Genomic DNA, 18,197 nt, shown 5'->3' with positions numbered 1-18,197 from the left:
CTTTTCAACCCAAGTCCAAACCGTCAAACTGAATTTAAGTCTCTGTAATTTTATTGTTGAGGAGCATCTTTGCAGGTACTACAAGGTACTGCATTAATAATCTGGTGAGCAGGAAATTGCATAACAAAACAAACAGGATAGAGTGGAGGATTGTTCAAAGCAGTGGGGGGGAAAAGTCACTTTGTGCTAATGTCTTTGGTCTTACACAGTCATACTTTGGAATTTGTCTCTATCTTCCATCAAAGACTTGTCCCCAGGGACAATGTTTTTCCTGCAAGTAGTGGTAGTAGCCAATTGAAACAATGGGAGTGGCTTCTGGGCTAATCCTCCACTCATGTGACTCCACTGAATCATTAACCCAAGGAGGCCCCTCCTTCAGTCACCCCCCCCACCCCCTGCCTTCAACAATTCGCTGAGATGACAGCAGGGAGGGGATGATTCAGTTACGCTGAGAGCTGGGAGGCGCTTGGGCCAGGCAGTCCTGCTGAGGCCATGCAGAGGAGACCGAGAAAACAAGTTGGAGACAGTTCAACAAAATGCCTGACAGGTGGAGTCTCCCACAGCGCTTTGTAAAGGAATGCCAGAATATGGAGCTAAGGAATACACCTCATTGAAGATCAAACTGCATCAGCTCTGAGAGGCTGATTTCAACTTCAAGCAGCATGAAGAGCCCGGTGGTTTATGGCAACCCGGTCATGTTTGCTCCCGTGGACTGGAACGTCGCTCATGAGAACCCAGTGAGAAGGGGGAAGAGTGTGGAAGAGCTGGGGGATGCCGGATGGGCTAAGGAAAGAGAGAGAGTGGCACATCTTCAACATTTACAGCAACTCCACCAACTACAGCTGCAGCAGCAACAGGTTGTATATCCCGGCTATGGAGTAGCTCCTCCCGGCCACCCGCAGCAAGCCATGATGGCAGCAGTGCCTGGTAACCCAGTTCCAATTCCTGGTTGTCCGGTGCCAATGCATGCTGGAATGATACCTGTGCAGAGAGCCCAAATAGCTGTAGGGGGGGCAGTGCCACTTCCCGTGCATGTGGCTGCTCCATGGCCTGTACAATGGGATAACCAGGGCCAGGCCAACCAAACAAGCTGGGAATATGAGGAACGACAGAAGAGATCTCAAGGGCAGAACATGTACTACCATCCAGGTTCACAGGACGGTCACCTAGATGTGAGGATATCAGAATGGAAAGGCAAACATTGCTTTTACCAAGGCCCGGAGGATTACAACCAGGACTACGTCCAAGTGCCACATGAAAAGGACAGCAGGAGCCACGAAGGCTATGCCAAATTGGATGAGGATAGAAGACAAGACGTTAGAGGTAGAGATAGCCACCGTAACTCGGACGGTAATGGCCACAGGAGTCACAGAGATTTAGAGGAGTATGAGTATAAGGAAAAATATAAGTACAGGGATAATTATGATCGACGAAAACATGACCGCCATGATGACAGAGAGTATTTTGAAGAGAGGAGACATCGCAAGGAACATGACAGGTACAATGAATATGATGACTACTATGAAGACGAACGCAGAGACGATGCTCGCAGAGACGATCGCAGAGACGATGCTCGCAGAGACGATGCTCGCAGAGACGATCGCAGAGACGATGCTCGCAGAGACGATGTTCGCAGAGACGATCGCAGAGACAATGCTCGCCGAGACGATCCCCGAGATTGTGATCGTTATTATGCCCAAGACAGGGACTATTACGATTCTACAGACAGGAAACGCTATCGGGAAAAAGACCACTTTAGAGAGGATGACCGTTACAGGGAGCGAAAAGACAAGGATAACTACTATGACAGGCGTTCAGAGGACGAATATGACCGCAGAGAACATAGTTACAAAGATAAGGACGTCTACAACCGAAGAAGTGAAGAAAACTACTCTGATAGACAAAGGGGCCATTATGACTCTGAATTGGATGAACGCGGCAGTGATAAACAGAGGGACCGCCACTACAGATACAAGGACGTAGGGGACCACCACTACAGATACAAGGACGTAGATGACCGGAGAGATGAGCCTTACGACCACAGACGAAGGGACGACTACAAAGCGAAGGAGCACTACGAGCGCCAGGACTCCTACGGGTACGAGAAGGAATACCGTCACAACCGGACAGAAACAGATCCCTACGAATTCAGAGATGAAGGACGTTCCCCCCACAAACCCAGAGACAAATATCGAGATTTGCGTTCTTTGTCCGTGGATTCAAATCATGAGGAATACACCCCAAAACAAAGCAAGACACATTGTGAGGAATGGGTCGAACAGCAAAACAAGAAGCTGGCGCTCAGGCAAATTCGCTCTTTTGAGGATCCCATCATATACGACCGGAGCGAGGAGCAGGAAAAAGGATACGAGTCAAGCACCGGGAACACTGGAACGAAACGTGGTCGGAAGCCTGTTTATGTGGGCTCTCTAGATCGCAATAGCTTCTACAGGAAGACGGCTCCCAGCTCCTTGAGAAAGTCGGCATTCGCCACTACCAGGAAGCCAAACCAAGGTAAATAAATACCTGGATGTTGTCATGTGACAGAATGTCCTGTTTTCTGAAGTGTGTCATTCAAATGTTTGAACTAATCATAGAACAAGAACACTTGAAGTGATTAAAGGCAAACACATAGATCACCTCCACAGACAGAAGATAACAGAAGATGAACTCTTTCTCAGTAGATAAAACATCAGTGAGGAAGTCAACTCCCATGTGACCCCCAGTCAGTGTCTGAGGTTTCAAACACAAAGTAGCCAGATTATCATTCTTCACTTCAAGATGTCTCATCATGACGAGGGTGTGTTTGTGTGCATTTAATATGCACTAGCCATCCCCACAGGAAGAGAGCATTTTCTTGGGTCTGCCGACCTGCAGAACTAGTTTAGTAGCTTCTTGGTTTTTGTTGTCATTGTCCTCGAGGTCGTTGCCATGTTTGCCAAAGAAGTCTTCATACGTAACGAGTCTGTGTAGTTTAAATATAACATAATCCTAAAGTGAAATTTGGTATACTGACACCAATCATATCATAGTTCATAGAGTTGAAAGTCGGGGTATTATGTTAGTTGATAAGAGGAAGTAAAGTGTTTAAGGTCTGATTTGAGTCTGGTCTGTCAGAAAATTGCCAACCAAGACTATTTGAATGTCTTTTTGTTTGTGTGTACTTAGAACTCTGTCTTGAATGTATTGTCTTTGAAGAAGCAGGTGGCGCCCCACAAGGCCCCTCCCCCAATCACCTAGTCCCACGTCCACGGCGGCGCACACAGTCTGCGGCGGCCCCCTTTTCGGGAGCCCGGGGTATTAATCCCTAGCGTCAGCATGGCGAGTGGATGGCGGGGGCCTGTCTGGTGCCAGGCACTGGCTAGCGCTGCTCCTGACTCCTTCACTGTGAGATTGATTCTGCGTGTGTGCGTGCACAGGGGGCTTGTCTGGGAGGTGACGCCATTTTTCAAAACACTCACGTGCACACTTACTGGCTTGTCATCCTTTAATCCTGTTAAAGATTTCCAGCCCTGTCAGGAGTTTGTATTTGATTGCATGGCTAAAAACATTTTTAGGTGATTTTTACGGTGCTATTTCAGTTCAAGATTAAGCTATTGTTGATATGTAGAATAAATGTCTTGAAAGATTTGTGTAATTAAATTATGCAGCAGGTATAAAAAGTGTACACACCCCTTTTTAAATGCCATTCCAAACCATTTTCTACTTAAAACCATTTTTTTTTGTTTTTTTTTACTCTTTCAAGGGGTTGCGTAAAAACAGAAATACTGTAGTTGCAAAAGTGTACACACCCTAGCAAGGGTGTGTAGACTTTTTATTTCCCCTGTACACAAGATGTAAAACTGTGTTTGATTAGCGTCTGTGGCCATTGTGTCATGCTGCTATGATCGAGCAGCATATGCTGTGTAGTGTGTCGTCCTGTCTAATCCGTTAACAATCACCACCATTGGTGGGTGGGCTGGCTGGGCCCCGGGGCAATGGTGGAGGGGGTAAAGTAGCTGGGTATTAATTAAGCGAGCAAATCTTCAGACCATATTTCAAGTCGTAGCACAACATTGTTCCAAAGTCTATCACACCCAATGGTAAGCATGTTGTCGGTCCAAAAGTCAGCGTGAGTCAGTGCATGTGTTATTGACATGCTCATAATAGGAGTATCGGTTTAGAATTAAAGTCGTACTTTGCTTTGCCATGAAACTGTTGCTCAGAGAATGAATGCTCAAATAGTTATCTTGTCCGCCCACCATGTTGGCTTTGTGTTTCTACAATATCTACCCTATTTTTGCACATTTTACAATGGGCTCCTCCTGTCTTTCTAGTTTTCAATATCTACCTTCAGGCGTCCACATGTTTCTCATGTGGCAGATTTATTTTTCTTTCTTCACACAGTCCACGTGTGAAAGCAAAAAAGCCAGGCCATGGTAGACATGCTGATAAACCTGCAGACTGAGTTGTGGGAAAAACAAATGCTGCTGATGTTTGACCATGTCAGATTTGAACCTCTCGTTCCTATCTAAGTATCAATATTCCTTTTGCGTAAACATCACAGTGTCGGTGTTATGTTGAAAGGTTTTGACTATGAGAATTTTTTTTCAACAATACTTAAATGAAATTTCCGGTGTATAATGTCACACCTCAGTGTCATTTTTACGGCATTCACTTACACGTAGATGCCATCCTGCCTCCGTCATAGCTCTAATACTACCTCCAAAGGTGGAAAATTGTTGTCGCAACGTTGTACGCCGGCTTTTCCGTGCATTGTAAAAGGAGCCTTTGTCTCCAACAATTATCATGACAACAGATTTGGCGAAGCTCTTCACAAACAGGCTGTGCACAAGTAGTACTTTACCATTCAGGCAATGTCTTTATAGCATGAAAAATAGCCATAGTAAAGCCCCAATAGATGAGCCCGCTTTCTCCTCATATGCAAAACTGAAGGTCTCTTCAATCAAACTGCATATTGTTTATGAAGCGGTGCAGCCAAATGAGAAAATTTCTTCCCCACAGTGCGACAAACATGGCGGTAACAGCTGCGTTTGTTAGCAGGTAGTGCCAGTGATGGCACAGAGAGGTTACTGTGAGAGTCTACCACAAGCTGGAATGTGACCCTTTAACATTTGACCCTCAGAGATAAGCAGGATGTGGTATGTCACCATATGAGCTTCCCTCTGTGCAAGCTCATTAGACAGCAACCAAGGATGCAGCCAGTTTAAATAGTTGTTTTGTTTTGGGTGAAAATTAAGGGCATTTAGCAGACAACTGATTCTATTCTGGCTTCCGACTTAGTATCAAAGCCGTAAATGAGTTTGTCAGGTCGTTCTGCAATGCTGGAAATGATTTGACTTTTTGGGGATTTGCAGTATGCTTAAAAGAGACCTCAGATGCTACAATTTTGCGGAATAATATATTATATTTTATTATTTATTTATTTTTATTTATTTATTATTTTATTATTATTATATATATATCCACTTCACAGGGTGAACGTTTTTTTTGTTTGTTTTTTTGTCACCATAATCAAGAGTTCATTTCGGTACATTCAGGACTAATTGCAAGTTATAACTCGCTTGAGTTTCCATGAAACTTCTCTCATGTTATATCATGTCCTAACTAAAAAAAATTAAAAAAAAAAACGTTATTGTGATTGGTTTGTGATTCCTGGAAGGAAAAAATCCCTCCCTCCCTGAACTCTCAAAAACTTTGGCTTGTGATATGAGGGCCCCCTCTTTCCCTCCTGCTGGCCCGGTTGCCGGGGCGACCGTGCATTCTCCTGTGGACATACTTGATTTTGCCAAACGTCAACTTGACTTTTGACTGGCTGTTTTTTTTTTTTTTTTTTTTTTAAGTTGTTAAAAAAAGTCAACTTAAGTTGCAGTCTCACATTATGAGGTAATTGTGGAGCATTTTTGGGTTTCATGTGGAGTTTTGGCATATCATTCTGAGGTGGAGCTAGGTCAGGTGTCTGTGAAAACATCTAGCGGTTGCATCCAAAACCTGGACTGGATTTCAGCCAAACCATGAATCCTGTCCCACACTATATTACAGTAAATTAAAATATATTATGTGTATAAAACCAATTTTTTTTGCAATGCAGACAAAAAAAAAAAAAATTGTGGGGAGGAAAAAAAAAGTAGTAAATGTGATCATACATCCACTTCCAGCTTTTATTATCCACCACAGTGGTCGTCCTCTCTGGTGTGTGCAATCATGGTGGCTTCCCATCTTTTCTCATGGTAATTGGAGCTGTGGAATTGCGATTCTGCACATCGGACCAGCGGCCGTGTGAGCCGGACTCTCCATGTTGACAATGGACTATCTTCAAATGGCTGGTGCTGTTTGAATTACTTTTTGTTTATGAATGAGAAGGAATAGAATGGGGGTAGGAGGGGGGCGGTGCTTGTGTTTGATGGAAGAGGTCTAAAAGCAAATTGCTTGCAACAGGTGGGTGAAGCTTCGTCATCTCCTTCCACTCACTTGACGCGAATTTTAGATCAAAATTCTGTTGACGAGTGCATTTCCACAAGACTTTCAGAACCTTAGTTGTGCATTAAAAGCTGCTCTAGTTTGCACATTTTTTCATAGTGTTTGAGTATATTGTTTGCTTTTGAGATTCTGAGAGGCCACTGCATACTACTGAAGTCGTTTGCTGGCTTATTTAACTTTTGCTGAAAATGTTTGACAAACAATAAAGTTCTACACTACAAATTTAGATGCAGCTTGTGTATTGGACCGCAGGTGTATCTAATGTAGTGTCTGGTATTCCCCGTTTATAAGGTGACACTTTCTATAGGCATTTTGTGTGTATTTTTGGAAGTTGTCCTACTTATACTGTAAATGAATGCAAATCCAAATTTGTGTGTCAGACTCTTTTGATTCCACATGGCGGAGCAAATAAAAGTGTCGCTTGAGAAAAGTGGGTCAGCTCAAAACGTGCCGTAGATCAAACGTGGGAATGGGCCGATTGATTCCAATTATACGCGCCGTCTTTTGTTTAGCGACTCTTTTGTGCCTTGTTGTCCGATTTGCACTAACCCATTAGCCAACTGCTTTCTTCATTGGGTACGCTTGACTTGGCGCACCAGCGGACGGATGGCGCTGGTGGAGAAAAGCTCCCCTGAGCTGAGCTTTAAGCTAAATCGCGTGAAGGTGGAGCGACAAGAGATGAGGTCAGGCCGAGAAGGAGAGACGAGGCAGGTGGCTCCAGGGATCACAATTGATTATTTTGCACATTTGGGAGTCCACAAGTCACATAAAAAAAATATTTGGTTTGATTGACAAAAATGTATCGTGTTAAAGTTGAAGTCAACATTAACCATTTATTGCCAATAATATGTTATAAGTGACCTCACTAGTCCAAACATGACATTCTGATTAATATTACATTTGTGGAATAAGCAAAATCCAGCCATTTTTATCCATCTCATGGGACGGCCATTTTGCCACTTGCTGCTGACTGAAGATGACATCAATGTTGCTTAGGTTTCAGGTAACAACTAACAACCAATCACAGCTCAGCTTCAGAAAACAGGGGAACTGTGATTGGTCATTGCCTGAGCCCTGAGCAACATTGATGTCATCATCGACCGCAAGTGGCAAAATGGCCGCACCCTGAGATGGTTAAAGATAAAGATGAGATGGATTTTGCTACTTAATTCATATTCCACTAACGCAACGTTAACCTGAATACCATAATTAGACCTGTGGGGCTGCATAGAGCACATTATTGCCCCCCCCCCCCAAAAAAAAAGTTGGTTTGACTTCCCCTATATACAGTATGTGTTTTTTTCCCCCCACTTTCATGGTTTTTTGGTGTCATCTATATTTAGTCAGACGGTGACAATGCATCTCATTTTGTGGCGTCATCCAATAATTTCCTGTGTTAGCTTGGCTTTGCGGCGAGGATAAGCGGCGTTAACGTAATTAGCGTCTGACAGCATCTGTTGGATCTGCAATGGGTGACGTCACCCTTATCAAACAGCACAATCTCAATCTGCACTCAAATTTTTTTGAGTCCAGTGAGTGACCTTTTATAATAGATGTTTACAATTTTTTTTCCAGTAAATTACAATACATAATTGACCCCTAAATTAAGGCTGTGATTCATCTGGATTGGTCTATTTCGGTCCCATCACTGCATTTCCACTATCTCCCCTCCCTTCTGCCTTCTTAGGCTCCCTGCGAGCCACCAAATCTTCGCCCGCTGTCACACATTGTACACACACAAAGAGCCAGAGTCCACTCCGCTTTTGGACCCATTCATGAAAGGCAGTGGTGCGTGAACCGGGCTCTCCCTGTGGCCCCTTGGCACCCTGAGAAATGTGGCCCTGTTAGGTTCAGACACATTGATCAATAGAGGTGGCAAATCCAGGTTCAGAAAGTAAAAACCCTGCCACAGTTTGGCTTTAGCCCCTGATGCTAGCTAGCTAGCTCCCTAGCTATAGCCCCTATGGTGCTTGTTTACCTGCTAGCAAGCACCTGAAAGTAAAAACCCTGCTACAGTTTGGCTTTAGCCCCTGATGCTACCTAGGCAGCTATCTCCCTAGCGGGAAAACAACCACCATGGGAGCTATAACTAGGGAGCTAGCTTGCTAGCACCTGAAAGTAAAAACCCTTCCACAGTTTGGCTTTAGCCTCTGATGCTACCTAGCTAGCTAGCCCCCTAGCAGGTAAACAAGCACCATGGGAGCTATAACTAGGGAGCTAGCTTGCTAGCACCTGAAAGTAAAAACCCTTCCACAGTTTGGCTTTAGCCCCTGATGCTACCTAGCTAGCTAGCCCCCTAGCAGGTAAACCAGCATCATGGGAGCTATAGCTAGGGAGCTAGGGAGCTAGCACCTGAAAGTAAAAACCCTTCCACAGTTTGGCTTTAGCCCCTGATGCTACCTAGCTATCTACCCCCTAGCGGGTAAACAAGCACCATGGGAGCTATAGCTAGGGAGCTAGCTTGCTAGCACCTGAAAGTAAAAACCCTTCCACAGTTTGGCTTTAGCCCCTGATGCTACCTAGCTAGCTAGCCCCCTAGCAGGTAAACAAGCACCATGGGAGCTATAGCTAGGGAGCTAGCTTGCTAGCACCTGAAAGTAAAAACCCTTCCACAGTTTGGCTTTAGCCCCTGATGCTACCTAGCTAGCTAGCCCCCTAGCAGGTAAACAAGCACCATGGGAGCTATAACTAGGGAGCTAGCTTGCTAGCACCTGAAAGTAAAAACCCTTCCACAGTTTGGCTTTAGCCCCTGATGCTACCTAGCTAGCTAGCCCCCTAGCAGGTAAACAAGCACCATGGGAGCTATAGCTAGGGAGCTAGCTTGCTAGCACCTGAAAGTAAAAACCCTTCCACAGTTCGGCTTTAGCCCCTGATGCTACCTAGCTAGCTAGCCCCCTAGCAGGTAAACAAGCACCATGGGAGCTATAGCTAGGCAGTTTTTTGGGTGGGTTTTGATTAACAATTGACATGAAAGCTCTAAAAGCATTCTCAGACCCCATACCTTGTCGCGAGAGCAACACAGAAAAAATGCCTGAAATGTTTGGATTTTAAATGCAATGCCGCTAAATCGAAATGTTCTTCTTCTCAGAGATGACACAGCTGTCGTCGCAGCCCAAACCTTCCAAGCCCGCCTCGCCCAGCGACGCCACGCCCACTGCCGACGCTGGCACAGAGGACCCCGAGCTGAGGATGCTGGAGAAGCGGTCCAAGGTGATCGAGGAGCTCCTACAGACGGAGAAGGACTACATCAAGGACCTCCAGATGTGCGTGGTGGAGATCGTCGAGCCTCTGCAGAAGAAGCAGGTAAAGAGAAGTTTCAATCTGGAACTTACACTGTGTGGTTCAATGGTAAGATCTGTCAGTGATGTCTTTTTTTTTCTTTTTTTTTTTTTAAGGTGAAGAACGTGGATTTTGACGGACTTTTCGGCAACATCAACTCTGTGATTGATCTGTCGCAGCGGCTGTTTGAAACACTGGAGGAAACTGACTCTATTGGTAAGCCTTAAAGAGGAAAATGCTCATAGTTGGCCTTGAAAGAAGAACATCTATTTAGGAACTCAAACGTTTGCGTCTTGTGACTGTCCAGGAAAGGTGTTCCTCGACTTTAAAACGGAGCTGGAGTCCGTGTACAACGTCTATTGCCAGAACCACGACGACGCCATCTCGCTGCTGGAAAGCTACGAGAAAGATGAAAACATCCAGCGCCACGTGTTGGAGTGTCTGGAGAGGTTGAGGTAAGAATGATCGATTGATATGCGTGTGGAAAATTTGGCCCGGAGAGCAGATGAATTATATTTACATTATCTCCTTCGGGGGCTACTTTGGAGTTACCACTGTAATGTTGCACTCTAAAAAGAGAATTTGTGAAGCAATTTAAGATACAAATTGAATTATTAACCAACTTTAAAAAAAAAAAAAGAAGAAAAAAATCGCTTTAATTGGTAACAACATTTAATTAAATTAGTCCAAAGTGAATGTCACTTTAGATCAACTTAATTCAGGTGAATATATTAAGTTTAATGAACTCATAATTAATTAAATTTAACATATTCACTTTGGACTAACTTAATTCAGTTGTGTGTTACCAATTTTTTTTTTTTTTTTAGTTGGCCAACAATTCAATTAGTAATCTTAAATTGGTTCGATTCTCTTTTTAGAGTGTGTTGATTTAAGCAACTTTACACCACAAAAGTGGATAAATAAACTTCCTTTAAAGTCGCCTTCTTAATTTTCAATTTGGCTTTTGGTTGACAATGCAAGCTACAGCTTTTCAAAGTAAGGCAGTTAAGGAATGTGCCCTACCTAGTTGCACCTGTTTGGCCCGCAGTGAGTTAAAATACTTGAGTTGACGCGACGAGCTGATAGATACACACAGGGTTGGTTTCGAACCTGCTTTCGACTGAGCGAATGATAAACAAATGTATCATATGTTTTCAAACCATTTTTAACACTCATTTTACATTACAAGAAAACGTCGGCCACTAATTGAACCCGCACTGGGTCTCCATCCAGGTCTGAATGTATGCAAATGTAAACATTCCTAGCCTCATGAATCCTGTTATCTCTTCTCGCCCCCCCTCAATCCACAGGGCCATATATCGAGAGTGGTAAGTCTCCACAAAGAGTGTTGCTATGAGCATGTCAATCATCCTGATTGCTAACACCCTTTGATTGATCTATGTGTGTGTGTGTGTTTTTCGCCTGTGTGTGTCTCATTCCCCTCCTCGGATTGAGATTGTTGTCATCTTTGCATGTGGACGTTGAATGAGATTGCTGGTCCTGCTTATTTAGTATATGTGGCATAATCTGGGAAGTGGGCAACTAACGCCATCATGTGGACTAAAACGGCAAAACAATAACAGATGCAGCTATTTTGTCCTGTTGATGGTGTTACGCAAATTAATTCCTCCTAATTGTTTAGTGACGTATCCCTGAAATGTGTCATCATTTGATGATGTCATCATGTGCACTCAGCCACATGACGCATTTCTGGTCAACTATTTGGGTTCGGCCCATTCATTTCTCTTTTGTTTTCAGGGGCAAAACCAACTACATCAACCTGGGCTCTTTCCTCATCAAGCCGGTGCAGCGGGTCATGCGCTACCCGCTGCTGCTCATGGAGCTGCTGGGGGCCACGCCCGAGAGCCACCACGACCGGCTGCAGCTCACTCAGGCCCTGCAGGCTGTCAAGGAAATCAACGTGAACATCAACGAGTGCAAGCGGCGGAAGGATCTTGGTGAGAATCCAAAGGCAATGACGTTCAACCCCAAAAAACGTATAAATACGTTTTTTAAAATTATTTGTAATTACAAAAAATGGTCAGCAGGTGGCAGCAGAGTATAAGAGATCAGCCAGTGCCATGTTGCAACAAGCTCTTTTTGCTAGTGTTTTCAAAATATTTGTGAATGATAAAAAAAAATTGCTATATTCTAATGCTAATTGCTGAAAAACAAACATATACAAATATTTTTTTTCCTGATGAAGTTAGAGACTCTGATCTTTCTTTTGGTACGCTGCATGTTTTTATAGCAATAGAACAGAATATTCTGTGGGACTTGCAAAAGCAGTCAAAATTCAGTAAAACAGCCGGGAGCGAAGGGGCTTGCTTCAGTGGAATAATTTTTATTTTTTAAATGTGTTGCCTTGGCTCATCTTGTCCCTTCTCTTCCCCCTCGCTGTCCGCAGTGGTGAAATACCGAAAGGGCGATGAGGATACGTTCATCGACAAAATCTCCAAACTGAGCATGCATTCCATCATCAAGAAATCGAACCGTGTCAGCAGTCACCTCAAGCACCTGACGGGAATTTCACCCCAGGTACAAACGAGGTTTCCCACGGGTGCTCGAGATTCTTGACGCCGCTTGAGTTTCGGTGTCGAGTGTGGGAAATCGGCCACTCTTAAGCTTCACCGTCTTTGCTCAGATTAAAGATGAGGCGTTCGACGAGGCGGAGAAGAAATTCCGGCTGCAGGAGAGACTCATTAAATCTTTCATCCGGGATATTTCCTTGTACCTGCAGCATATCAGGGTACTTTAATTTTTGGATGGTTCTCAATAAATCCACAGTTTGGAAGGTTCTGATTGTCTTGAATCGTGTGCAGGAATCGGCCTCGGTGAAGGTGCTGGCGGCCATCAGCTTCTGCGACATCTACACGGAGCGAAGTATGCCCGACCCGGAGCGCTTCCAGAGAGCCCATCGCTGCATCAGCGACCAACAGTTCACCAAATTTGTAAGTCAAGTTCAGCCTTAGTTTAATTTCAAAATTATTATATGTGGGGAAACAAATTTTTATGTTACACATGAGTTAAAATGTCCAAATTTTGGCCCATTGAATGCCATTATAAATCATAATTTTTCATGTTTTTTGATGCACTGTACACCTGATGTGTTATAGTGAATTTCCCGTGATTATCCAATTTATCCCTTCACTGGGGCATCAACTAAACGTAGAATTATTATTTTTTGACTTTAGAGTCATAAAAACCATAATACACCACATGGCGCTAGAGAGCTAATTATCATTTTTGGTTGAGCTGACTTGTGTGCTTCCTATGTCTTTATTCTTATACCAAAACAAAACTGAATATTCCAATTTGAATTTCTTTTTTTATATATGTACAGATGATAGTTGTGCTCTTAGGAGAGAATATTGCTTTTATTTTCCATGGAGGACATCAAAAGCAAATATTTTGAACATCTCCGCTTATTCTCCTTTTTGTCGAGCAGAAGGAGCGCACAGAAGCTTTGGTCATCAACCCGCTAACCCAGCTGCTCCTCATGTTCGCCGGACCTCACAAGCTGGTCCAGAAGCGTTTCGACAAGCTGCTGGACTACGACAACTGCAAGGAGCGCGCCGATCGCCTCAAGGACCGACGGGTTCAAGACGAGCTGCAGGTGGCGCGCAGCAACTACGAGGCGCTCAACGCCCAACTTCTGGACGAGCTCCCCAAGTTCCACGGCGCCGCCGAGGAGCTCTTCACCGGCTGCGTGAAGGCTTTCGCTCAAGCCCAGAAAGACTTCATGAAGACGACCCTCGGCGAGATCAAACCTCTCCTTCAAGTAGTGAGTGCAATTTTTGTAGGGTTGTTATCGGTGATTTCTGGAAATTGCTTCATAGCGACCTTTTCTGGTTAAGTTTTCTCGCAAGGTCGGCACTGAGGGCAACTTGGTAGCCCAGTTCCAAGAAGAGTATGGTCGGGTTCTTCAGCTGCTGCAGAGTTTCAGCTTCTGCCCTGAAAACCTGCCCGCAGCAACCACCATCACCACGGCAACAAACATCCCCAACAAGAAAACCCTCGAGAAACAGAGCTCGAAAAAGCAACTCCAAGGACCTGTGAGTTCTACAATTCACGCCATCTGCATCTTAACTTGGTTTTGGTTCAGCATTCCAAAGGTCATCATCGCCTTGGGGTGGTTTTATCGTGATCTAACCCAGGACTCGGCAACCTTTACCTGTCAATAGCGCCATTTTAGGCCTGCCTTGTTTTGCTATTAATTTTCTCCCATTTTTGGCAATTTTGTGGACATTTTATTGTAATTTGGGGGATTTCTTCTTTTGTTTTGGGACATTTTATGGTTACTTTTTGAACATTTTGACCAAGTCAGCTTTTTTTGCTATAAATTTTCTGACATTTTTGGCAATTTTGTGGACATTTTATGATCATTTCTGCGATTTCTTCTTTTTTTTGGGGGGGGGGGGGGGCATTTTATGGTTACTTTTTGAAGAAAAAAAATCTGCCTTTTTTCCTATCAATTTTCTGATAATTTTGGCAATTATGTGGACATTTTATGGTAATTTTGAAGATTTCTTCTTTTGTTTTTAGATATTGTATGGTTACTTTTTGAACATTTTCTTTTCTGCCTTTTTAATTCTGTTTTCTATCATTTTTTGCAATTTCATTCTTTTCTGACATTTTTTTCTGCCTTTTGTGCTATTCATTTTCTGACATTTTTGGCAATTATGTGGATATTTTATGGTTACTTTTTAGAATGTTTTTATTTCTGACATTTTTTATTTAGTTCTCTTGTCATTTTTGGTAATTTCATGAACATTTTATGCTAATTTTCCGCTTTTCCTCTTCTTGGATATTTTCTGGTCACTTTTTGGACATTTTTAGATATAACCTTTAACACTTAACTTTGGACTCTCACATTTTTAATATTTAATATTCATTTTTTTATTTAATCATTAATTAATTTTAATATATCTACAAAAATATGTAAAAAAAAAAACCTAAACAAAAACAATTTCTACAAATTATTTTTTTTAGAGCCACAGGGAGCTAACATCTGACGTTTGTCATTTTCCCTCCATCCAGCCCAACTGCATCTTGCAGACCGATGCACATCGAGCCGGCTTGATGTCGCGTTACGGTCCTGGGAAACTCTTCCAGGCTGAGAGGAACTTCAATGCAGCCCAGGATCTGGACGTGTCCATCCTGGAGGGGGACCTGGTGGGCATCATCAAGCAGCAGGACCCGATGGGGAGCAACAATCGCTGGCTGATTGATAACGGCGGTAGGTGGAACTGGGTCCTGCAGGAAAATGGCTGAAAACCCGTGAACAGCATTTCAACCCTGTCTGTTTCTTGATCCGCAGTCACAAAGGGCTTCGTGTACAGCTCCTTCCTCAAGCCGTACAACCCACGCCGGAGCCAGTCGGACGTGTCCATCGAGAGCCAATCGTCCAACGAGTCCGGCTACGGCGGCTCCTCGCCCGTTTTCTCCCGCCAGAATAGCAACAGCACGCTCACCTTCAACCAGGAAACGGCGGCTGTCAGCTTCTCCACGACGCAATCGTCCCCGCACCCGTCTCTCGACTCCGCCACGTCTCGTGGGCTTCACCCCGACACGGCCAGTCCCTCCAATCGCAAGGACTTTGCTGAGCTGAGCGCCACCTCTGGTCACAGGAATGCCGAGTCTGCCTACCGGCACTCGAACCGCCAAAGAGACTCGTACGACGCCAGTCACGCTAGCCCGAGCGACCAGTCGGAGTCAGACTCTTATTCCTCGCACAGAAACGGCTCGCAGCAGAGACACGGCGACAAAGCTTATCATTCTTATCAGTTGAGGGACGGCGGCCACAAGAAGTCCGCCTGCGCTCTCGACGACTTCAGTGAGCCCGAATCTGAGCAGGATGCCGAAGTGGACAGACATCAGGTGAGGTTTACTTTGGATGCTTTGTGTTTAGAATAGTAGGGAGGGATCGTGGTTCGTTCTAAGTTTCGGTGTTTTAGTGTATTTTCTGGAAAAGTCACCTATTTGCTTATTTTGTTAATATATAATTGTATACATTTATTGTTAATTAAATGAAAATAGTTGTCAATATTTTTAATCATTATTAAATAATATGAATTCTAATTAGCTTAATTAAACAGATTAGCATTATTTTTTTAAATATTTTTTTTATTGGTTGCATTAATTTAGCCATAAAAAAATGGCTGACTGAAATATATTACTGTGATTTTTTTTTTTTAATTTTAATTTTTTTTTTTAATCTCTCAATACCATAAATTTATTTTTGAATGTACCGGTATATTAAATTTAGTACATTGGTGTTTTGACTATTTATTGTATTTTCCTGAAATAATGGAAAATATTAGTGATAAACAAATCTATATTCAAATGTGTATCGAGCTAAACACATTTTAAACAGATTTAGTTGGTTAAAAAAAAAAAGTGGGTCTCACAATTATAATTACATGAATTGGATTTATATTTATTTAGACATTTAAAGAAAATGGCTGACAGAAATATATTACTGTGATTTGTATTTTATTTATTTTTTTAAATCTCTCAATACCTTTAATTTTTTTAATGTACCGGTATATTAAATTTAGTTAATTGGTGTTTGACCATTTATTGTGTTTTCCTGGAACTAATGGAAAATATTAGTAACAAACAAATCTATATTCAAATGTGTATCAAACTATTTATACATTTTAAATTAACTAAAATAACATAAATAAATGAAATTGCATTGATTTAGCCTTTTTTTCTTTTTTTTTTAGCTGGCTAACTTAATATATTACTGTCATTTAAAAAAAAAAAAATTAATACTAATTTATTTTTGGATTTATATAAAATTTAGTGAAGTGATGTTTGACCATTTATGTTGTAATTAATGGGAAATATTAGTAATAAATGTATATGAAAATGTACATATATATTTTAAAACAATTTATTTAGTAAAATAGTGAGTCAGTTAATCAGAATTAAATGAATTATATTTACAAAAATATGAAGACAAAATGACAATTAGCGGTGTATGGCTCGCCCGGCAACATATTGGAAACCAATGACAACGATGGAATTGTGCTTTTCAGATCTACTTCGCCCTGTACTCCTTCAGCGCTCGCTGCGCCAACGAACTGAGCATTTCCGCCAACCAGCGTCTGCGTATACTGGAGTTCCAGGACATGAACGGCAACCCCGAGTGGTGGCTCGGCGAAGCCGGCGGCCAACGAGGCTACGTGCCTTCCAATTACATCCGGAAATCCGAGTACACTTGAGCGCTTGTGACAGGCCGGTGAGACTGTTTACGTGTACGCAATACAACCATAAACAAGCGGCTTATTTTGGGAGTGACTGACTTATGCTCCTTGTGTCATATGCCTATATTTATAGATTTTATTTTTTTTGCTTTTTTTTGTACTTTCTATTGAACCCTGTGAAGTAATGAGGACAATGCATTTAGTATTAAAGAGGAGCACATCGGGCAAGCTTAAAAGGAGACTTTTTTTTAAATATATATTTTTTTTGACCCGATCACTGTGTTCATTGCACTTTCTCCATTTGGCTTCATATAAATGGTGTGACTATGACGAACTGTTCTCAAGTGTGAGGCACTTATAAAAGTGAGGTTGCAGTTTGAGGAGAGTATGGCGTGTTGTTGTGCAATTTAAAACAACACTCCTTTTTGTGGCCTACTTTTTTTTTTCTTTTTCTTTTTTTACATGGAGTGACACTGTGAAAAGAAGACGTGGAAAAACAGAGGTTAAAAAAGAAAGGTTCATCAATAGGGAGAGCATATTTTCCCCGTGTACATTACTGTATGTAATGCTGTATATGGAATATTTGTGTGCAATCACACCTTTTTGATTAAAACAAATGTTTTAAAAAAAAAAATACTGTTTTGACTTACTCTTTTACATTTCATCCATTTTTCTTGAGTCCGGCGAGGGGCGGCGTACACCTTGCAAAGAAATTAAGATTTTTTAAAGTAATCCAAAAATATGTTAAATAAGTTTTGTATGAAATTCTATAATAATCAGCCAACTTGATTCCAGGGGACACGGGCTAACGATTAACATCTATGTGGCGATTTTGCATTTACAGAACAGTACTCGCAATCATTTAACTTTTGCCTTAGCAACAAACTGAGATTAGCTCACGCTGCAGTACTGTGTGGCTTATACTGCCCCCATGTGGCCACAAACCAGAAAGCATCAAGGCACCACCGTATTATCTATTTTTTTGTCCTTTCACTTTTGTTACGAGGTGACCAGTACAAGTCAATAAAACAAAGTTAGTTAGTTTCAACACCACACATCTTAATACAAACCTATGTAGGGAGGTGGATGAGTCGGGCTCCAGATTGGAAGTAATAAATTAATAGAATAAATAGTAAATTCACGTGACTGTCATGATCATCAACGAGCATTATGCTGCTTGTTCAGGGGAGCCTCAGCCACCAGGGGGCGGTGTAATACACGGCA

The 18,197-nt window shown here is 42.5% G+C and overlaps 1 protein-coding gene across 5 annotated transcripts in view; it reads left to right on the top strand.

The window, feature by feature from the left end:
• Positions 1-17,607, top strand: part of dnmbp (dynamin binding protein) — a 33,406-nt gene extending 15,799 nt beyond the window's left edge. For 2 of the 5 annotated variants that reach the window (XM_077550725.1, XM_077550727.1), the window contains 13 exons: positions 9,569-9,783; positions 9,876-9,975; positions 10,067-10,214; positions 11,070-11,087; positions 11,518-11,717; positions 12,167-12,297; positions 12,404-12,508; positions 12,582-12,710; positions 13,208-13,543; positions 13,617-13,814; positions 14,800-14,998; positions 15,080-15,639; positions 16,806-17,607. In XM_077550725.1, the coding sequence (XP_077406851.1) occupies positions 9,569-9,783; positions 9,876-9,975; positions 10,067-10,214; positions 11,070-11,087; positions 11,518-11,717; positions 12,167-12,297; positions 12,404-12,508; positions 12,582-12,710; positions 13,208-13,543; positions 13,617-13,814; positions 14,800-14,998; positions 15,080-15,639; positions 16,806-16,991 (2,525 nt within the window). In that variant the 3' untranslated portion in view covers positions 16,992-17,607. Of the gene's footprint in view, positions 1-408; positions 2,515-6,221; positions 6,439-9,568; positions 9,784-9,875; positions 9,976-10,066; positions 10,215-11,069; positions 11,088-11,517; positions 11,718-12,166; positions 12,298-12,403; positions 12,509-12,581; positions 12,711-13,207; positions 13,544-13,616; positions 13,815-14,799; positions 14,999-15,079; positions 15,640-16,805 lie in introns of those variants that run through there. The other 3 variants (XM_077550728.1, XM_077550729.1, XM_077550726.1) reach the window with 3 other exon arrangements.
• Positions 17,608-18,197: the final 590 nt, after the last annotated feature.

This window comes from Vanacampus margaritifer, chromosome 18 (assembly GCF_051991255.1).
Source record: "Vanacampus margaritifer isolate UIUO_Vmar chromosome 18, RoL_Vmar_1.0, whole genome shotgun sequence".
Classification (NCBI taxonomy): domain Eukaryota; kingdom Metazoa; phylum Chordata; class Actinopteri; order Syngnathiformes; family Syngnathidae; genus Vanacampus; species Vanacampus margaritifer.
Note: the sequence above shows the minus strand (reverse complement) of the source record. Positions and strands in the feature narration are given on the sequence as shown.